The sequence below is a fragment of the Chiloscyllium plagiosum genome, unplaced genomic scaffold (assembly GCF_037043375.1).
Source record: "Chiloscyllium plagiosum isolate Xiang-an unplaced genomic scaffold, Cpla_swu_hap1 HiC_scaffold_19, whole genome shotgun sequence".
NCBI classification, from domain to species: domain Eukaryota; kingdom Metazoa; phylum Chordata; class Chondrichthyes; order Orectolobiformes; family Hemiscylliidae; genus Chiloscyllium; species Chiloscyllium plagiosum.
The window spans coordinates 28,913,063-28,936,491 of NW_028270157.1; the positions used below are offsets into that span (position 1 = coordinate 28,913,063).

The 23,429-nt window shown below is 39.4% G+C and overlaps 1 protein-coding gene across 7 annotated transcripts in view; it reads right to left on the reverse strand.

Moving 5' to 3' along the window:
- grip1 (glutamate receptor interacting protein 1) overlaps positions 1 to 23,429 on the reverse strand; it is a 459,039-nt gene that overhangs the window by 80,929 nt on the left and 354,681 nt on the right. For 5 of the 7 annotated variants that reach the window (XM_043709637.2, XM_087997173.1, XM_043709635.2 and 2 more), the window contains exons 9-11: positions 18,700 to 18,869; positions 12,895 to 13,050; positions 264 to 419 (exon numbers count right to left, since the gene is read on the reverse strand). In XM_043709637.2, the coding sequence (XP_043565572.2) occupies positions 264 to 419; positions 12,895 to 13,050; positions 18,700 to 18,869 (482 nt within the window). The remainder of the gene's footprint in view (positions 1 to 263; positions 420 to 12,894; positions 13,051 to 18,699; positions 18,870 to 23,429) is intronic. The other 2 variants (XM_043709639.2, XM_043709640.2) reach the window with 1 other exon arrangement.

The window sequence follows — 23,429 nt, forward strand, 5'->3', positions numbered from 1 at the left end:
AGTAAATCAGCTGTGCACAGTTGCACTGAGGGCAGAACAAGCAAATTTGATACATTTATTTCTTGCCTGTGTAGACTTTATGTCAAATTGCTCCTGATAGTTGGATAAACAAACAAAAACCCGCAAGAAATAAATTCAATTAAATTACATTAAAAGGATAAAAGTTTAAAATTCATCAACTGAACACTGACATATTTTTGTCTGCACAATATGTTTTCCCCTATGATTCACCAGCAATTTTTACACAGGAACCTGCCACATACAGGAGCTCTTGTAGTCTTTCTTTTTCATTTTTCTTCTCATTAGTGTTCCTCGTGGGCTTGTTGGATACAAGTTGCGAGGTAGGGTCCCCATATTCAGGGAACTCAGACTATATGCACTCATGGAGGTAGGAGAGAATGATGTCGACACCAGAGCAGCTAGAGAAACAAATGAAGATAAATTGAGCATTATCTCCATAGGACACAAAAAAAAACACAACTGTTATTTCTTTTTAATCCAGTTGCTTACATACCTTGACCTTCACCTCCTATCATCTCCTAAATTTACCTGTATTGTGGGTATAATACTTGCCTAAAGTATTTCCGTTCTAAAATGTTGACTATAAGGTTAGGGCAGCAACATGGTTTTGAAGGAAAGATCAACAATGATCTTATTGGCTGTCATTAGCAGACTCAATGGGCCTCATGCTCTCCTTCTATTTCTGAATAGATGCTTTCTTTTTCTTTCACTAAACCTATTTGTTTTGCCTTTAGTAGTCCTTCACTCATCTCTTCAATTCAGCAATAAGGCAGAATATGAGTACATTTAGCTGGTGAATAGAGCAGGCAGATTCCAGGCTTGGCCATTACAATGTGGAGTTAGTCAAACCTAAAAAAGTGACAGTAATGTAGTAATTTGTTTAAGTACTTTGAAGTTAGGGAATGGAAATTTGGCCAGGTTGCCAAATTACAACTGAGTTAATCCTACTGGTGATACAAGTATAGATGCCAAGTGATAACCGTATTACCACTGTGGGGATGCCTTCAGCGGTCAATGCTCACACATGATTAATAGCCACTTAAATGTATTTGTTGCCATAGCCTTATCAGATCATTGGACTGCTCGCTCATTAGAGAGAGAGAAAAGACAAATAGTGGTTTAATCGGAGGGTCATTATGCCTCAGGCAAGGGGTGATGTTGAGAAGTAGAATCCTTCATGGTGACCTCGGCCAGAGTAGGAATTGCACCACCCTACTGGCATCACTTTGTAACTCAAATCAGCTGTCCAGCCCGCTGAGCTATCTGAACCACAAGTCACTTGAGTCGTGCTGCAGAGTCTACAGTATAATAGAACAACCCATTGAGAGAAGTGGGTACTGCAGATGCTGGAGATTAGAGTGGTGCTGGAAAAGCACAGCAGGTTGACGTTTTGGTCCTGCTCCTTGGATACTGCCTGACCTGCTATGCTTTTCTAGCACCACTCTAACCTCTACCCATTGGGAGTCAACCCAGCAAAGTTGTTCAGACAAGGAAGGAATGAAATTGCAGAGATGCCAACCACAATGTTCCAAATTTCCCCAGATACATGGGGTGTTGCTAGAGGACTGGAGAATTGCAAATGTTACACCCTCGACCAAAGAGGAGAAATATGAACCTGGCAGTTACAGGTCAGCTATCTGATAGTGGGGAGTTTTGTACAAACCATAGTCCATGCTTGCCCAAGTGGCTTTTAATTTTCTCCTGGATTAAGTAAAGGAGAGCCAGCATGGACTTGTTGGATGAAAATCACACTTCAGTAACTTTTGATAAGGGCAGTGCAGCTGATGTTATGCAAAAGAAATTTTAAAGATTTTTTGCTGAATTACCACACAATAGGTTTGATTGAAAAACTGCAGCTCATGGAATAAAAGGGACAACAGCAAGGATACAAGGGGGCATAGCTTTAAATTAAGGGGGGGTAGGTATAGGACAGATGTTAGGGGTAGGTTCTTTACTCAGCGAGTCGTGAGTTCATGGAATGCCCTGCCAGTAGCAGTGGTGGACTCTCCCTCATTATGGGCATTTAAGCGGGCATTGGATAGGCATATGGAGGATAGTGGGCTAGTGTAGGTTAGGTGGGCTTGGATCGGCGCAACATCGAGGGCCGAAGGGCCTGTACTGCGCTGTATTCTTCTATGTTCTATGTATGATACAAAAGTAGCTGGAAAACAGAGTTGTTCCACATTACTGTTTTTCAAACGGAGGTGTTCCCAGGACTCAGTACGAGGACCATTGTCTTTTTTTCAAAACATATTAATGCTTTTGACCTGAAGGTATTGGGCAGAATTTCAAAATTCACAAGCAACTCAAAATGTGCAAATTTAGTAACAGCAAGAAAGATAGCAAGAGGTTTTAAGGGAATATATGTCAGGTATATGTTTGTATTGAAGTCTGGTGAACTGCACAGATCTACAGCGTATAAATTCAATATACAAAAGTACAGTGTGAATTATTTTAATTGAATGAGGAAAGACAAATAAACACATGCTGAATGGACAGAAAATCATGAGGGGCATGAATAGCCAAGGTCTTTTCCTCAGGGTAGGGGAGTCCAGAACTGGAGGGTGTAGGTTTAAGGTGGGAGGGGAAAGATTTAAATGGGACTTGAGGAACAACTTTTCCATACAGAGGGTGGTGCGTGTATGGAATGTGCTGCCAGAGGAGGCAGGTACAATGACATAATTTAAAAGTCATCTGGATGAGAAAGGTTTAGAGGGATATGAGCAAATGCTTGCAAATGGGACTCGATCAGTTTGTGATATCTGGGTCGGCATGCACAAGTTGGACCGAAGAGTCTGTTTCCATGCCGTGCAACTCCATGATTGTTGACATTTGTGCAAAGACCTTTGTAGATGGTAAGGGATGTTTACAAGGCAGTTAATGAAACATATGGAAACCTGGCCTCACAAATGGATGGATACAGTAAAAATAAAAAGACAAGATATTTTGCTTTACTGTTACAAGATACTCTTTGGTCCAAGCTGGAATAATTTTGAGAGGGTACAGAGAGATTTATTATTACGATTGAAAGAGATGAGGAATTACAATTATGTGGATAGATTGGAACAGCTGAGAGGAATCTGGTTAAAGTTGCTTAAAATGTGAAAGAGTTGGATGAAATAAATGCAAAGAAACAACTTTGAAATGCTGAAATGCCATTATCTAGAGAGTACAGACTTAAGATGATTGGCAAAGGACCCTGAAGCTACATGTGGAACATCCGTCTTACACAATGACTGGTTAGGATTTGGAATGCAATTAGTGGTGGGGTGGTGAAAACAGATTTCGCAGTAACCTTTAACGATAATTGGATCAATAGGTGAAGAAAAACAGACTGATTGGATTGCTTTTCGAAAGAGCCATTGCTGACTTGATTGGCTGAATGGTTTATTTCTGTATGTTATTTTACAGCTCCCTTGAGGGCTGGAGATGAGGTTATTGTCTAAAAGTGAATAAATATATCTGAAATAAAGGAAACCAATTTATATCTGCATTTAATTCATCAGCTTTTTTCCTCATGCTCCTGTAGACCTACAGTAAGCAACCAATTTTTTTTTTTACAATTTTGTCCTACTCCTTATTTCTGGTTTGCTTTTGATTTTTTGAGAACCTGTACTGAATTGTTACTTTTTAGACAGGGATTTAAACCTGTGATTATGTTTTAATTAAGTCAAACAATTATGCAATTATATGATCAAGAGTAACATTAGTAACAGTAGACTTAAGATCTCCCCCACCTCACATACTCATTCACAACTCTAACTTTGACTGAAGTATTGATTTTTCCATACTTGCTGCCACAGTCGCATTTGATAATTTCAAAAAAAAGGGGAACAGTTCCTATTTCTGGTATCCCAATGATCCTTGACCATGATAAGTCGATTCTCCTTCTCCTTTGATGCTGCTTGACCTGCTGCGCTTTTCTAGCAACACATTTTTAAGCTCTGACCCCCAGCATCTGAAGTCCTCACTTTCTCCCAGGATAATTAACAGCTTTACACAGAAGGCAAAATTGATTATGTGAAGAAGGAGCTTGAGTCATAACTTAGTGAATGAAGTATGAGAGACACCAAACATGTAAAAGCAACTGAAGTTCTGCAAAGTCTGCTAGAAGACATTGATAGAGACTCCTGGTCGCCAGGCCTTAATTTTGGGAAAGTTTAAATAAGCATCTGCAAAGCTTGAATGGAGCCAGAAATTAGACTTAAGGAACAAAGCCTGTAGGGTTCAGTGCAGCAGCCAGAGTTGTCCAGCCAACCACTGAAAGCTACAGAATAAAGTATGTTAACAAAGTAAGTGACCAGAGATTTCATCCTCATGTAAGGTTATGTACCAAGGATTATTTTGCCCTTGTATAGATTTGTTATGGGCTTACTTTTTGGGGATCATTTTGGAGATCAATTGCAAAAAGACCAATCTGGTGCTTTTTTTGGAAGATAATAATGCTGCCTTACTATCTTTCTACGTATGCAACGTTTTCCTTCTTTTATGAAGTTACGTTTTTCTTATTTCTTTTATTTCATTCTTTACAATTGTTCATAGGCATTCCATAAAAATTAAATTTTACTGCATTACGTACTGTGGAGACTCTCATTTCCACCAGGTTCAGAGATCAGCTCAGAATCTAAGCGAGACTCTGCTAGGAGTTTTCTCCTTATGGTCCTACTGGAATTGCTATCACTCATACTTAAACAATATGAATTCTTGAAAGTACGTCTAACGCAAACAATGTTAAATCCTGATGCAATATATTGTGGTTATCCTGGAGAGTTATTACACTGACTACAGTTGTTGCCATGATAGTGCAATTGCTCTGGAATAGGCTTTGCTTCACAGGACATTACATCTATCTTTAGAAGAATGCAATGACAGATATTTCTGGATTCCACACCCATGAGATTTCACAGCATCGCAACCACTTCCAAGAATAACAAAACCACAATACATATATTACGTAAAATAACAGTTGTACATGCAATCAAACACAAAAACGTTACTCCATACTGAATATTTTATACTGATCCAAATGCATGCACACAAAGCATCAGATTAATGCTTTTAAAATTACTTTTCCTTTCTAAAATAAAACAATTTCATTCACTCCATTGGTTATGGTGTGATAATAAAGTATTAGTTTCATAAGATTTGGAGTAATTGGATAATCAGTAAGCATTTAACCAATGTTAACTTTTAAAAAGCTCTAATCCGTGCTTTCAGTTGACATGAGCTTCCAAACATACGCTAATCACCACTTCACATGCAAAGAATTGAAAGGTTTTGAAACCTTTCATGTGAAAGTTCTTTAAGTCTAAAAGCCATCACAGGAATGTTCAAAGTCAGCAAGTCTACTTTACTAAAGCTGCCTGCACTTTAGCCAGTCAGGGTGTTTTTTTTTTGAAAACATGAAAATCTAGATGTTCGTGCCATCTTGGATTAAAAAAAACAAAACAATGTGAAAGTCAAAAATTCATATTGTTAGCAAAGGGGTTGAAATGAACAATAAACCTTTATTATGCAATTCTTCTTGATCTATACATATTTTATACTAAGAGTTCCACCTTCAGGGCTGCTTTTGGAAAGCAACCAGCTATAGAAGTAATTCTGAGCTAACATTGATATCTTATTCCTTCTCAAGTTGGACTCAGGAGTTTTACTCTCTTCAGAATAAGAGGCAGTAATTGTAATGAGGTTGGCCAGGTGGACCTCATAGAATGAGTTCTCTGACTGGATCAGATTAACAGCCTCAATCACAAGCATTGGCTGACAGATAAGGAGTGTCAGACATCCTGTTCACTCTGAGAGCTGGTACAGAGAGGGCTGGATCAGTGTCAAGGACTCTCCATGTATAAATAAAGGGTGACTTGGTGACGGGATAATAGCCTCTGCAGAATTTTATTTCATTAGATTCAGGAATTTTAATGCTAAGCCAATAAATATTCGTGGGGTCCTATTGCTGGATAGGCAACCGGGTAGAGTAAAATTAACAATAGTTTTAACACTTCATAATTACCAGTTATCTGGTTAAGAAAATAGATATAGGGTACAGATGGCAATTGTACCACCCCTAATCAATTAGGTTGTTAAAACACTAAGTTTATATGTAAAATATAATTTATTCATTCACAGGATGTGAGCATTGTTATTTATTATTCATCTCTAATTGGCCTAAAATGGTAAGGAGCTACTTCTTTCACCACAATAGATACACCCACAGTTTTGAGAGATGGCGATCTCCAGGATTTTAACCTAGCAACAGTGAAAGAACAGTGACATAGTTCCAAGCCAGGACGGTGCGTGGTTTGGAAGGGAAGTTGCAGGTAATGGCGTTCCTATATATCTGCTGTGCCAGTCCTTTAAGATGGCACAGCTTGCGGGTTTTGAGGGAGTTGTTGAAGGAATCTTAGTGATTGGTTTCAGTCCAGCATGGTATGCACCATTGCCACAGTACACGAGTGGTTGACAAAAAGAGTGTGATTATGTTGGTGGATGCAACTCTCAGGCCCCTTCCCCCTCTACATTCCTAACAAAGGGCTTATGCCTGGAATGTCGACTCCCCTGCTCCTCGGATGCTCCCTGACCTGTAATGGTTTTTCCAGCACCATGGTTTTCGACTGTTGGCAAATGTAATGCCAACTGAGTGGGCTACGTTACCTTTCAGGGTGTTTTACTGGTGGTGGCTACTAGTTTAAAAAAAAGGAAAAAAGTCACAGTGATTTTGGTGAGTGAGAAGATCACTCAGGGGTGCATAATAGCACTTCAGGATAGGGAAAAAAAGGCTGAGGAACTATTTCTGAGCAGTCTTGGAGCTGAGATGATGGGCCTCCAACAATAACAGCTATTTTCCTTTATGCCAGATGTGACTCCAACCAGTAGGGAGATTACTCCCAATTCCCTTTGACTCCAGTTTTGTCACAGTCAAGTTAGTTCAGGAACTGATTGGTTTTATTGGAACCTGAACTAAGCATAAGTGAGCCCGTTATTGCAAGTGCTGCTAGGTAACGTTGTTGATGGCACTTTACTGACAAATGACTGATAGATGGTAACTGACTGGATTGGATACACAAGACTGGTGAATATTCCGCCTTGCCAGGTGGATTCCAGTGTTGTAAATGTACTGGAACAGCTTGCCCAGGGGTGCAGGTGGATAAAATCCTTTGATGATATTGCCAGAATATTGTTGAGGCTTATAGCCTTAGCAATGTCTAACAGCTTCATCCATTTCTTTTTACTCACATGGAGTGCATCAAACTAGTTAAGGATCAACATCTACAATTTTGGGAACCTCAGTAGGTGGTCATTACGTCTCCACTCAGCATTTCTAGCACAGGATGCTTGCAGCTAGCCTACTAGGTTAGTTACATGGAGGTTGGTAAAAATTATTGGTTTGTATGCAACAGGAAAATTCAACAATAAATAATATCAATAAAAGGAAAACCAACATTTATTCTGTACAAGAGGAGAGTTCTGACTGGTCAACAAGCGGACTCTGACTGGTAGTGGTGGTGTTATTAAGAATGCAGCAGCTAATAATGACTGATAGTGAACTGCCAGACTTTGTTTAGATTTGAAATCAGGCAGGTTGACTGATTAGTCAGAGCATTGCCCTAAGACAAGAACCAGTTAATGGCTGTCGACTAGTTTGATGAGATGTAACAGATGCAGTGTGTGTGGGCATGTTGTGTCTGTAAAGAACAAGGCCCTGAGCATGACAGTATGTGCAAGTGTTCTGCTCTGCAAGCCCAACTGACAATCCTAAATTGGTTGTCAGTGTCATTTTTATCCAGCAAATGCTGTCCAATTACAGAATCAAACCTAATGTTGGATACTGTGTTGCAAACACCCCTGTCTAATGGTTAGGTACTATCAATACCTTGCTCGTTGAAAACAGCTGAAGGGATATATTGTTTGATATGATCTGCTAGTCTTGGGATGTACAGCCGATATAAATAGTATCATACTAGAACTGCAATTCGTATACCATAATATTCATTCGTGTGACTGGCAGAATGTCTTTTGACAGCATCCTGTCAGTTAGCGACAAACACTACCCATTTTGCCTTATGCTTCCAGAGTAACTGGAGATAGACTGGACAACTTTCAGGATGTTAAGTGATTGCATTTGGGGTTTTCATGAACTTGCATGATATGGAGTGAGTAGTTATCTGAGCAGGGTCACCATTGTCCTGCAGGATTGAGTTTGATATGACCTGTTTTAGGATCAAGCTTGCACAGTGAGCAAGTGGCTTGGACCTTATTTACGTGTCTATTGGTATGATCCAACTCACATGTGGAATGGTGGAAATCCCATTGTGTATACTGATCAGAGAAGATAGGCACACGATAGACCATTAATCTTTAACTAGGACATTAAAAAAAGAGCTCATTTGACTGTTCCATTTCAAATGGGAATTTGAGTGCAGGATGGAGCACATTAATACTTATTAAGAAATTCTTACATGCATCTGTGGAGTCAAACATAGCAAACATATACAAATATATGATCTACACATTGGAAATATGCAAAGGATAGGAGCTAAGGCGCCAGCTGAAGACACATTTCGCATAGCATCCAAAATTGTGAGAGAAAGCTGGATCTAACAGGAATTTCATAGCAACACCATTGAGCTAGGCAAATATACTGTCATTAAAATTTATGTAACTGATCCTCAACTGGTGAGTCATCTCAAACAGCATATGATTCTGAAATTGGATAAAATTTACGAGATAATCTTGAATGTACAAAGAATTACACTGATAATTTAGGACTAGCAGTGCAGGTAAGAATTTCCTAATAAGTATTAGTATTGTTAGTGTCGTACATAATCTTGTACCAAAGCTACATATATTACTTATATTGCACAGGAACATGGTATTTCTGTCAGCACAGAACATCCACAGCCCATGCCTATTTCAGCACAACAAAACAGATGACAGCCATTCACTGGCCCATTTATCAGGATAATACCCTAACCATTTAAAGTCAATCCACTGGATTTAAAATCTAAATGAAGCCTGGAAGTTAACTATCAATTATCTTTAACTGTTGCATTTTCCCTGCCAATGCTATTACTAATCAGAGTCCATTTGCCAACTAATCAGTACTCTCTTCTCACACATTGTTTTTTTCCTTTATTGGTATTCTTGTGAATTGACCTGACAAATACAAAATGAAAAGCTTCAACATTGCTTTTTGAGTATTGCTGAAAAAACGTCAAGTTCTATACTATCAATTGACCATTTCTATAAAGTTGTTGACATTAACAGAAACAGAATCAGGAGGCTGCAGAAAGGGAGAAAATTGTAAAGAAAAAAAGACAAGGAAATCGGCAACCACAACGTTAATGTTAAAACTCTTTTGAACTATTTGGCTTTTGGTTGAGTTTGATAGACAAATGAGTCAAGGGATTGGAGTAGCTGACAGCAATGTAGGGTTCAGACCATAAACAGATCAAATCTGCTTCTGTAGATTGTGGTGCGGGTTCAAAGCGCTAAATGATCTCATTCTGCACCTAAGTCAGGCTTTCTTAACTGAGTCACAACCAATTTTGGGGGCACCAGCCTAACCTTTGGCTTTGTGAGCACCTAATCAGCAATTGCTACCAAGGAGCTCTGAATGATTTAAAAGGAACAGCTGCACAGTCCCTTTAAATCACTGGAGTTGTTTTTCATAGTGAGTGTGGTCTAACCACCCAATCATGGAGGGCTGAATCAGGATCAGAGAAATTCAATGGAAAGGTTGATTGCTTTTTAATTTGAAAGACAACATTTCTGCCACATTGTCCATTCCCTCAAACAGTTTTTGACCAGCTATCCTCACACACAAAGATCTCTTTACTTACCCACAGGAGTACAAGCCCCTCAGAAATACCTCAGTACCTGTCACCCTCACTCTCTTAGATCTGGGTTCTTGACAATTTGCCAGCACCATAAATGCACAGTCATTATAGGAAAAAGTTACAGAGGCATCGTCCCACTTTCTAAATAGTAAAACTCCTCAATGAAACCACTATTTAATTTGTTATAATTGTAGCATTCATTTCGTTTATTTGAATTAACATTTTCTTGATGATTTTGAGAGATGGCCTTTGACAAGGATAGACATTCATGCAAAATTGTTCATCGGACCCTCCACAAAGTGTGGGCCAATCAGGACATGAAAATCTGCTTTATGGTTCCTCCAGAGTCACTTTTGACTATTCCAGGAGAGTCTTGCTTTTCATATGTCTGATTAAGTTTGAGATGGTATTCATTTAAAACTGTCATTTAACAGAACCTAATTAATTCTTTTAGTTATAATCATCTTCAAATAAGAGCGTGTTGGCTTTGAATAATTCTGGTGTTCCATTTTCTAACCAGCTCATTTGTTTTATGTTAATTACAACTGGGCTTCAACAAAACCTGGATTTCTGCTACATGGTACTGATCACTATCAGTACCAGCCATCATTAAAACCATTAGGAAGACAAGCTTAAATCGATTATGACCCCCACATCATGATTAAGCAAATTCAAATGGCTATTTTTAGTCAGGAGCCTTCACAAAAACATTACAGCACAAGAGGAGGCCATTCAGCCAAAGTGTATGCATTCTGGATCTCTGTACGAGAATTTCACTTATTCTGCCTTCTCCCTATAATCCCACACATTCTTCCTCCTCAAATAACAGTTTCACTCCTTTTTTAAAAATGTACTGGTTGGACTCACCTTTACCCCTTCTCAGGCAGTGTATTCTAGACATTACCCACTGTGAGAACATTTTGTTTTCATTGCCAGCATGACATTTTTTTGCCAATTACTTCAAATGTGTGCCCCTTAATTTTAAATCCTTTGAACAGATTTTCCCCATCTACTCTCGCCAGGCCTCTCAGTTTTGTATACATCTATCCCCTTAACCTTCTCATCTCCAAAGAAAGCAGTCCTAGCTTCTCTAATCCATCTTCATAATTGAAATTCCTTAGCCATGAACCATTCTCATGAATCTTTTCTGCACTCTCTTTAATTTCTTCATGAACTTCCTAAAGTGCAGCACCTAGAACTGAACGGAATATTCTCGTTGAAGTTGAACTAGTATACGAGGTCAATATAATCTCCTTGTTTCTGTACTCTATGGGCTTGTTAATAAAGCCTAGAGAACTGTATGCTTTATTAACTCCTCTCTCAACTTGTCCTGCTACATCCAGTGACTTATGTAATTGTATGCCTAGGTTCTTCTGCTGCTGCACTACATCCTTTTAAAGTTCTAGGGGTTTACAATATGATAAAATTTTTGATCATCTCCAAATTTTTGAAATTTTATGCTGAACACCACAGTTTCTGAAAACTACAATATGTATCAGGAAATGTACTGACCCTTAACTCCTGGGGAATTCCACTACAAACTTTTCTGCAGCCCAAAAAATATCCTTTTAATTGTCCTCATTGCTCCTATCACTCAGCCAATTTCACACCCTTTTATTTAATGTGCAAGAACCTTGCTCAGAAGTCTGTGGTGTGCCATTGAATTACATAGCTTTTGGAAATCCATGTATATAGCAATCAGCAGCATTCCCCTCTGTTACCTCTTCCTCCAAGAAACCCAAGCAAGATAATTGAACCAGATTTTTCCCTTGAGAAATCCATGCTTGGCTCACCTTAATTTAGTCCTGAATTGTTGTTTATAGTAATTTGGCAACTACTTATATACTCATTAATAAAATTGCATCTAACTGTGACTCATTTTTCAAGAAGACTACAGGGAGAAAGAAGCAAAGAATTTGACTAAAATTTCAACAGCAACTTTGGTTACTGGCACAAAGAACAGCTCGAACATGTTTTGCTTGGCTTGTATCATATGGTTAGTTTGTTAAGAACAGTATCATTTTTTAATACATCGTACATGCAGCAACTAGGATATGAGATCACAACAATATGTTCTGAGGCATTGATGAGCAGGGAATTTCTCTCAAAACAGAAGTTCTGAAAGGAGAGCAAGACTTGTTGGTGACTGGAGCATAGGTTAGAAGTGATGACACACTCAAAGCTCACTTGTCTGGCATATTCCAGAGACATTCTACTTCGCCAAACACATCATTTAAAATATTACTCAATAAACATTAAGAATAATGCTTCAGATTTTTCCAAGTTACAAAACTGTGAGTTTTAACACTGATCATCTCAGAGGAAAGAATATAACTAACTGAGAAGGTAGATAAGGTAAAGGGTTGTAGGGCTTTGCCAGTGTAGCTGCTCAGAGATGGTGAATGGAGCACAGATAACTCATCCCTCTCAATTCTTCCTTCTGCCCATGTTCTCTTTTTCATGTACTGAATATCTAGACCCTACTCAGCATCCACAAACTACAGGAAAGTGACATCAGCTATTCAACAGCATGAGCTAAATCAAACTTCTGTTTGATTCCAGCACTGTTGTGGTATTTGGTACGATTGCTCAAATTTCTGTGTCATCATACCCTTTAGGAGTTAAAATTCTCCATGCATTGCATGTAATGAAATCGTCAATGTTTTAGAAAATACATTTTAAGAGCTCTGTCTCATGTATCTCACAAAAAGAACTCTTCCCCACAACTTAGTATATACAATTTCTATCTTCTCTGGTTGCACACACAGTTAAATTAGTATGGATGGAAAAATTAGCATTTAAATTCTGATATATTGATCTAACCTTAGGTTGCTTCAATACTCTAGTCCAAGTGATATGAAGGTCAACAGTACAATAATTGCATTCTTAAGCAATAATGTTACAAGTTAATCTTCAAACATAGTTATCCATACAATGATGATCACTTTATTAGTGATATTCAATCCATGCAAACAGAACATGGGACAGAAAACTAATGAATAAAAGGACGGGAGGAAAATAAAAAGTGGAACATTACGAAGACTGTTTTGAGAAGAAGGTTGCTGGCATTTCAAGGCTGTCATCCTACATTGATCAGGGTGGTAGGTGTTATAGGGTTGGTAGGTGAGCAAGTTGCTGCTGTTGCTTCCACAAGTATCCCAGGCAAGTTGTCTGCTGCTCCTTTGAACCCTGACTGTCCACATGAAGGATGATGGGAATCGCACACAAAGAAGACAGAACAGAGCAGAAAAGAGGGAAAGACAACAGAATTATACAGATCGTAACATCTGATAGAAGAGAAAACAGTTTTGAGTAGAAAGAATTATGATCTTTATCACCACCTATTGGAACAGCCTCTTTTAATTGAAACATACATAGTGATTTGCAAACAGACCTTGCCCAGTCTCCTAAGGCAACTCTGGTGGGAGACTGCTGGAACGTCCAAAGAAATTGCTGATAATGGATGTTTACAGCATTTCTCAAACTTCCTTTTGTCTCTTAGGGTTATGCTGAAAGATACCCATGGATCCTCTAGGGTGGTACTCCATATTCAGTGGACCACACTTTTGAGAGGATGAAATTAATTTTCAAAAAGAAGTGTGTGTAGTAAGAGTGTAAGGCTGCACTATATGAAACCTTTCACTTCAATTTTCCCACACAACGTTTGCCATGCATATTCAAAGATACTCAAAATTAAATACTTGGCAAGATGAAGTGATTGATAAACTACATTTTGAAAGTTACCATCTTATATGGGTATATTTTCCTCCTTTTTCTCAAAAATGAGTTTAAATTTCTCATGTTTAATACTGCCAATTAAAATTGAGTGTTCATTCTAGCTGGTTTTATTCAAATGTGAATTTAAAAATAGGAATGACAGAAAAGGCTAATTACAGCATAGCTTAATAATGTAACATTCTCAAATAGATGACTGGAGCATAACCTAAGACAAATTGCCTCCGCAAAAGGGCATTGAATGCTTTGGGTTTCTCCTGCAATAAGAGCTGCTAGAACCATTTTAGGGTGGCACGATGGCTCAGTGGTTAGCACTGCTGCCTCACAGCATCAGGGTCTCAGGTTCGATTCCAGCCTCGGGTGACTGTGTGTGGAGTTTGCACATTCTCCAAGTGTCTGCGTGGGTTTCTTCTGGGTGCTCCGGTTTCCTCCCAAAGTCCAAAGATGTGCAGGTTAGGTGAATTGGTCATGCTAAATTGGCCAGAGTGTTAGGTGCATTAGTTGGAGGGAAATGGGTCTGGGTGGGTTACTCTTTGGAGGGTCAGTGTGGACCTGTTGGTCCAAAGAGTCTGTTTCCCTGTGGAATCTTAAAAAAAACAAACAAACATTCACAGGAAACACTGGAGACATTTCCTTATTGACTTTATGGCCGTCAGTCCAGCACAAAATATTTTGCTTTTCTGAAGAAATCATATTTAACTCTGATTGTCAACTCTTTTTTTTTCCCTCTCTCTCGCAGATACTGCCAGACCAACTGAATACTTCCAGCACTTTCTGTTTTTATTTCAGACCTCCAGCACCTGGAGGAGTTTGCTTTTACTGTTCATCCAGTTGTAATACAAGTTAAGGGCTTAGCCTATTAAAGATTCGATTCAAGCCTGCTCTACAGATAAAGGAATGGAGTCTTATCGAGTCATAAAATTGTCCAGCATGGAAACACACCTTCGGTCCAACTCTTCCAGATATCCTAAATTAATCTGGTCCCATTTGCCAACATTTGTCCCATATCCCTCTAAACCCTTCCTAATCATTTACCCATCCAGATATCTTGTGTCAACTCCAACATTAACTGTTATTTAGCATCATCTTCCCCAACTTCAGTAGGTACTCTCAACAAAGAGATATGGCCTACAACATAAAGAAAATTCTGAAATGCTGAAATGAACAAACTTACTAGCTGATAAATCAGTCAGAGTTCATTCATCACATGGTGTAAACACTATACATTACAATAGTGATAATACTTAAAAAGTGTTTGATTGGTTTTAATATATTTTGAGATATCCTGAGATCATGCAAGGTACTATAGAAATGAAAGTCTTTCTTTTAAATATTTTATGCATATCGTCCACATTTTTTAAAAAAGCCAACATTTTAGCTATTTTATTATTCACTTCTTTTCAGAATTCCAAGCACTACATTACCTAGTCGTGGCAGTTCATTGATTTGAGTGTATGGGCATCTCATTGATAATTTTTAAGAGTGACATCGAAAGCTTCATCCCCCAATATGTCCCGAGGGGCTGATGTGATAGTTGTAAACAGCTCATACATTCAAATCGATGAACAGTTTCAACATAGTTGCTTGCTCAAATGTATAAATTGACAAGCTCTTAATATTGACCAACTACCAGAAAGGGTCAAAAAAATGTTGGGACTGCCACTGAAAACCAAATTAAGCAGAACTTAACTGTATCCCTCTGAATCATTTGTTTACTTTTCAACATGAAGTGACAGCCGATGTATCCAAATCTAGATTTGTTTTTAACATGACTAGATTCCTTTATCATAGGTACTGGGTGGCAATTGTTAGATTGGATCCCCAACAGCAACTCAAGAATAAAACAAATAGACCTACTCATTCTCCCCATTTGTGTGTGGGTTCCCTCCCACAGTCCAAAAGATGTGCAGGTTAGATGAATTGGCCACACTAAGTTGCCCATAGTATCCAGGGATGTGTAAGCTAGATGGGGTAGCCATGGGAAATACAGGGTTAAAGGGGAAAAGGCAGGGGAGTGGGTCTGGATAGTATGCTCTGCTCAGAGGGTTGGTGTGAACCAGATGGGCAAAATGGCCTGCTTCCACGCTGTAGGGATTATAGACTCTACCTCTATCGGGAGTGCCAAAATTAGATTTTCTTTCCCTGCCAATTCCACATTACTATGTGCAAAATTTTATTGCAAATGCCCCCTTTAGAGGGCTTATTCAGCATTTTCTCTCACCCCTGTTGTCATGGAGCAAGATGCATAGTAGTTTTTATTTTTTAGTCTGCTTCCGTTTACTGCTGATCTTGCTCAGCTACTCATCACATTAGCATTCTGGTCCACTTTAGAGTGAGAAAAATATACCCATTATTTTCCATAACCTCATTTCAGTTACATCAAACAAATAAAAAAGTCTACACACTATAATCTGCTGACGATGTCAGTAGCATCATTCAATGATTCTGCACTGTGAACTGGGAGTTATACTCAATGAGTAAGGCAAGAGCTGGGATGAACACAATCCAGCATCCACAATCTCTATAAGCATTGCTTCCCTGTGTGTGGGGAAATCGGTAAATCTGTTCTCATATTTAAAAGAATTGTGAAAAAAAAATGAACTTTATAAAATTGCACCGAAAAATTTATTCCAGGCTGTCAACTATCAAATGATAAATCAAAAACCTGTGATTTCCAACTAATCTTTCACAATTGTACATCATTGAAGTTTGACTCAAAAAGGTACAAGTCTCACACCAGAATGGCTATTAGATGATGAAGATAAAAACCCAACAAGAATCTTAATTGTCAAAAAAAATCTTTAACTTAGAAGAATGGGTTAGTAATTTTGTGGATGGCACTAAAGTCTGTGGAGTTGTGAATAGTGCAGAAGGACGTTGCAGGTTACAGAGGGACATAGATAAGCTGCAGAGCAGGGCTGAGATGTGGCAAATGGAGTTTAATGCAGAAAAGGTGATTCACTTTGGACAGAGTAACAGGAATACAGAGTACTGGGCTAATGGTAAGATTCTTGTTAGTGTAGATGAGCAGAGAGATCTCGGTATCCATGTGCATAGATCCCTGAAAGTTGCCACCTCGGTTGACAGGGTTGTTCAGAAGGCATACGGTGCGTTAGCTTTCATTGGTAGAGGGATTGAGTTTTGGAACCATGAGGTCATGCTGCAGCTGCACAAAAAACTCTGGTGCGGCCACACTTGGAGTATTGCATACAGTTCTGGTCATTGCATTATAGAAAGGATGTGGAAGCATTGGATAGGGTGCAGGGGAGATTTACCACCATGTTGCCTGGTATGGAGGGATGGTCTTATGAGGAAAGATTGAGGGATTTAAAGCTATTTTTGTTAGAGAGGAGGTTGAGAGGTGACCTAATTGAGACATCGAAGATAATCAGAGGGTTAGATAGACTGGACAGTGCGAGCCTTTTTCCTCAGATGGCGATGACTATCGAGAAGGGGCATAGCTTTAAATTGAGGGATGATAGATATGAGACAGATGTCAGAGGTAGGTTCTTTACTCAGAGTAGTAAGGACACAGAATGCCCTGCCTGCAACAGTAGTAGACTCGCCAACCTTAAGGGCATTTAAATGGTCGTTGGATAAACATATGGATGATAATGGAATAGTGTAGATTAGATGGGCTTCAGATTGGTTTCAAAGGTTGGCGCAACATAGAGGACCAAAAGTCCAGTACTGGGCTGTAATGTTCCATGTTAGAGATACAATACAATTTCAGCAGGCTGAGAGAATAATGGAATATACATATGCATTTGCATTCCAAGAGTTACCCATGTCAAATATTCAAATTATAGGAAAACATCTATTTAAAACATAGATCTTGGTATGTCTTTTAAAATGTACCTTTCTACTTGGGTTGAAATTCTTCTGAGATGGATGAATACCTGCTTTTCTTTACTTAACTTGTTAATGCAAGTAGATTCCAAATTGTCAATTAAATTTTCCTTGTTGTCTTATTGAAAGCTGAACTTAATTCTTTACAAAAGTGCAAACATCCATTGCATTGGACATCCATTGTTCCCATCTTCAGTTATGTTAGTACTTTCTATCAGTTCAGTGTTAGGCCTGGACTGATAGTATACTTAGGTTGCAAACTTGCTTTCACAAGGTGGATATCGAATCTCATGGTTCTCAATGATCTGCAGTACACCCACAACTTTTCAAAGCTCCAGGGACAATAGAGGAACATGTGTTTAAAAAAATGCGACCTTGTATATACCAAAATAGTTTTACAGACATGAATGCCACCTACAAATAAAACTGTTGGACATTCTCTATTAATTAGGAAAGTCTGCACAAACCAGCAAACTATAGCTGCCCAGAATTCATAAAGCAACAAAAGCTCCTATATTGACAGTCACTAATGGGCTAACAAAATCATAGTCAGCAAAAAATTAATAAAAGTGAAAACAGAAGGAAGGGTGAAGGATTTGAAAACACAGTGTAGAAAATACTTTCAATGTATAATTTTTTTAAGACATTAGCTTCAGTTTTTCCACAGGATTGGCTAGACTATGTTTGACCTTGTATACAATTAGTGACACTCTGTAATAATAGGGTATGATCACTAACTTCCTAAGATTACACATTGAATCATTATAGTCAGCAATGAGGCGAGGGTTAGGACGAGAGATAGGTCCAATGTTTCAATAATTTTTACTCTATCTTATTGTAGCTTCAAACTTCTTTTTTGATTCCAAAGCATTCTTAAGACTCAAGGAGCTTAGACGATATTCCTAGAATTGACTTGTACAGATATACCCTACAAAAGAAAACAGAGCCCTTTGTACAGTATGAGGTGCATTGTTTCCAGAGGTACTGATGAAGCTCTGTTCTTTCAAATAAAAAAGGACATTCCTGTTTATAGAATTATTTTTAACTAGCAGAGTCAGGTCTGTGATCTATAGCAATGCTGTGAACTAAATAGCACATAAATGGGCATCAAAACCAGTTATTCAATAATCACCTCAAGCCAGACAATGAGAAATGTGCTAACTGAAAAGTTTTATTTCAACTGTCACTTGTTATTATGTGCACTTGAGCTGTCAACTTCTATTCCTATTCTCTTTAGGCAAAGTATTCACAAACCTACCGTGTTCCGGTCCCTTCAAAGCCAGTCGTGTTTGATGGTAAGGAAGCAGTTCTAGCTTGACTTGTTCAGAGGTACTGGCTAAAAGCTGAGTTGCTTCAGCTAACGTGCAATACTCCATGCTGGTGCCATCAATCGAAAGTATGTGATCTCCAACATGCAAAGCGCCACATCTGTGAATATACAAAACTTTTAGGTCACAGAAATAACTAACATAAAGTATAGTTAGGAAAAGCATTAAAAATGCTTGAAGAATTCTTCAATTATAAAGGAAGCTCTATATTTTCAAATGAAAATGCAACTTGCATTACACTACTTATTGTCAAAAATGCATAAGGTTTATTGCCAATCAGTTGGCTGCTCTTTTGGATGCATTAAATGCAACAATAAAATAAGAACCAATAAAATCAGAACACTTGATAAAATTATAAAAGATGTACAATATAATATTTTTCTCCCTATCCTTTTGCCCACTATTTCTGTGGGAATAGCTAGTCTGAGTAAATTCGACCCCCAGCTATATAACTGTACCGGGGAGTTTATTGGTGTGAAGAATCACAGCGACATCCCTGTAAAATACAGCCTGCTAGAGCATGACTATAGGTAATACATAAGATGCATTTTCTTAACAAATTATTTATAACAGTAAAGTGAAATGCAAAACTAATTTATAATAGCACAACATGGAATAATTAACATCACAAACTTTCCAAATACAATTGCCACAAAATTAGAGATATTTCCACACTGAGCACATTTCACAATTTACAAATCAGATAGAAATATATTCATATTCAGTAGAATATTGTTAAAAATCTTCTTGCAATAAAGTATGATGTTTTCCTTTAATACACCACAAATTCTAGCTGAATAAATAATTGCAGATGAGACTATTACAGTAACTTTTCATTTGGAATAATTTGCGTGTCAGATTTTATGTAATATGGATCAACTTTTGCAAAATCAAACATACGAGACATTGAAAATAAGCCACAAAAGTGGATGTCTTATGTCAACAATATAAACTATAGGCAAAATCTTCCACTCTGGAGTCTCAGTTTGAAGTTGGAACTTCTGTTGAGTAGCAGATGAAGATGTTCCGATTGATGACGGGATTGAGACAGCAGGGAAGGTCAACATAGGTCCCTCGCAACAGAGCTGGAATCCAGCGTAGGAACAGTATGAATGACATCCTGTGCTCTGTATGGGTATGTTGGACAATCTACTCACTGCTAATTGCATTTCTCATGCTTTGCCAGTGTAGATGCACATCAGACAGAACAGTCTGCTAACCTCAGCTCCAGATGGAATATCTGCACAAATGAGCAACATTCACCTCATGTTGTCAATGTTCTACCCGAATGCAGGAGAGTTTGCTTCTTAAGTACTTATCAGGGAGGGGCAGGACTTGGCAAGGTTGTGCAGGCTCACTAAATTCTCACGCACCCATCCATCATGATGATCCTCATTCCTCTTCTTTGCTTGTCTGTAGGACAGGAATACTCACATCAGAAGGCAGTGCTCTAGGCCAGTGGAGGCAGTGAACTAGTCACTGACCTTGGTCCACAGTCAGCGGGGGAAGAAAGGCCCAAGTTCTTGGAGATTCGAATGAACTATTAGAGACCAAGCACTTGCTCAGCCCCATGCAGACGATAAGTCTCTGTACTCATCCATAAGTGACATGGTGGAGATGCAAAGACAGGGGAACATAAGGTAGGGCTGCCAGAGGCATTCAGGAAACCAGAATGCAGGCTGGAAGCATCTGTCCACTGTTGTGGCTCAGGCATTAGAGGGTTTGGTTGATTCTATGGAGAAGGTGGCAGTTCCTTGGAATCCAGCTCCAATAGAGCACTCAAAGGCTTTTGGATATGTGGCAATGCACTAATGGCAAGCTAAGTGGGGTCAAGGCATGTTGGCCTTCAACCAGGTGAGCCTTTACCTCAAAGTAACAGAGGTGGCATAATGGCTGAGTGGTTAGCACTACTACCTCACAGTTCCAGGGACCCAGGTTCAATCCCAAACGTGGGCAATTGCCTGTGTGGAGCTTGCACATCCTCCCGGTGTGGGTTTCCGTCCACAGTCCAAAGATGCGCATGTAAAGTGGATTGGCCATACTAAGTTGCCCATACCATTCAGGGATGTGTAGGTGAGGTGCATAAGCCACAGGAAATGCAAGGTTATCAGGAAAGGTTAGGGGGATGGGTCAGGGTAGGATCCTCTTTGGAGGTTAGGTATAGGCATGTTGGGCTGAATGGCCTGTTTCCACACTGTAGGGATTCTTTGAGCTGTCATTGGGTACCCAGTGCAAGGAGAAACACCAACCAGGCACACCAGAAGTATCATTCATCTTAGGATTCTCCAGAACAGCCCTGTTGCTCAACCTCACCTCTGTCAGTGACCCCATCTCATCCACAAGGCCATGCAAAGGACACTGCATTGACAGTTGTGCCAGGGACCCTCAAGGCCCATAATACAGTGGCACAGTCACCAAAGATGCTCAACCTTAGAGTCAAGAAAGAAAAAGATCTCTGGCACTGTTGGGATCACAACAGTTGTGATATAGGAGAACTGAAGAGCATATTGCACAGTTCATTCTATCTTCTCTCTGTATTTCCTGGAGTCTGCTTTACAAAACTCTCAGCAAGTGTGCAGCATGTGTCATGGTGATATTATCAACGAAGGCTAGGTGAGTCATGATGTGGCTGTCAAGATGGCATTCAAATGGACTTTGAGGAAACTTGGCCGATAATCTGTCAGGTGGTCAAGGCCATAGGAGTCCAATGTGTTGTGCAAAGGCAGCTGTGTATAATTAGAGTAAAGGCTAGGAACTTTTGAAAATAAACACACAGTTTAACCCTTCCAAGGTATCACACACCAGCATACTTGAAGTAAAATAATAAGACATTTAATTTAATGAAACAGAAGTTTAACTGAAGCCACTCAATGATACACGTTCCAAATGGGAAGCAGATTTTTAATAAAAGCACAACATTGTGGACGATGCAGCACATCGTAATGATGCGTGGTATATTACAGCTCACTCATTTCCAGTAACCTAAATGTGTGTTTCATTTTAAGCAGTGTGCTCAATGGTGGCATATCAATACTTGAATAGAGTATCAAAATAGGTTGATAAAACTTTCCAAAAGATACACCTTTTTTTGAGGTTAGACAAATTCAACAGCGCAAACATACACCCATGAGGCAGTCCCAGCATTGAAGAAACACCAACATGTGCTGAATGTTAAACACCCAAAGGCTATAAAGTAAAAAAAATCAAAGTGTTGAGACAATTGAGTAGATATTAGAAGGAACGATCAAAGCTTAACTGAAGAAGTGGATTCATAGGAAAGAGTCATCAGAGACGCTAAAGCTATAGCTTGTGGGGGCTACTTTGAGTAAGATCTGCCTCACACTCGGCAAGATGGCAGCGATTCTGTAGAACTGCTGTGGACAGCTCTGCCTAACAGCCAAGGCATACTGGTGTTTTTTGCCATCCCTGGCCAACTTATGTGGTGGAATTGTTAGTTTAAAGCCTTACAGAACACATATTTGTTAATATTTGGTAGTGGGAAGGATGCCAAAGGGAAAAGGAGTGAGCAAACAGCAGCAGGGAGGACACTTCCCTGCAGCACCTACCATACCAGAGACTGCAGCAGCAGCAGCCTCTTCTGAACCCCCCGGGGGCCCTGACAGGAATTGGCTGCGGCGATGGACAAACTTACCTTGAAAGTTGGGACTGCGATGGAGGAGATCTGTGGGGAAATTCATGCCCAGGTCCAACCTATCGCAGCCATGCTGCAGAAGCACGAGGAGGAGATCCAGGGCCTCAGGAAGAGGCTGGAGGAAATGGAGGGTCGAACTAAGGCCTCGGAAGCTGCGATGGAGTCCTCATTCAGTCAGACCCAGGTGCTGGAGCGAGACGTGCGGGCCTTGCAAGACTATATTGATGACCCTGAAAATCGAGGTCGGAGGATAAATCTTCGAATTGTGTGGCTTCCTGAAGGTGAGCAGCCAGTCAGATTCTTTGAAAGCTGGCTGCTGTAAGTTTTGGGCCTTCACATCGAATCCAGCAGGTTGCAGATTGAAAGGGTTTATCGGGTTACAGTGCACAGGTGCAGCGCCCCTACTCGGTCCTACTGCACTTCCACTCACATAAGGACAAGCAAAAGGTCATAGAAGCTTCCAGATCCCTGGGAAAAGATCTGCAGGCACTGCTGTACAAGGGGTCAAAAATAATGTTTTTCCAGGATTTCTCTGCAACTGTAATTCGAAAGAGGAAGTCCTTTGATGAAGTTAAAAAGAGGTTGAGGAACCTAGGCATCCAGTACTCCATGAGATACCCCACAGTACTTTGTTTCAGCCACGAGGACTCAGTTTATACATTTGACTCAGTGGATAAAGCTAAAAACTTTATGGACACTTTAAAATAGACGGGTTGGCCTGAAGAATACGGTTAATGTTTGTTCTCTTTCCTCTCTTTTTCCATGTTTTCCCTTCCTTTTTTTAAATTCCTTTCTTTCTCCCTAACAATTTCCTTTTTGGAAAGGGGGCAAAAGACCTTGGAATAAGTTGTTCTTTTTTTAAATAACTGGATTTTCTGATGGGAAATTTTGTGGATGTCCTTTGTTGTCTCTCCCCCTTTTTTTTTTGTTTGGGCTGTTTCTCTTTTAGTCACAAGTAGGGGTGACATGAAGCCAGGGATGGTGGAGTGCTCATCCTGACTTCATATT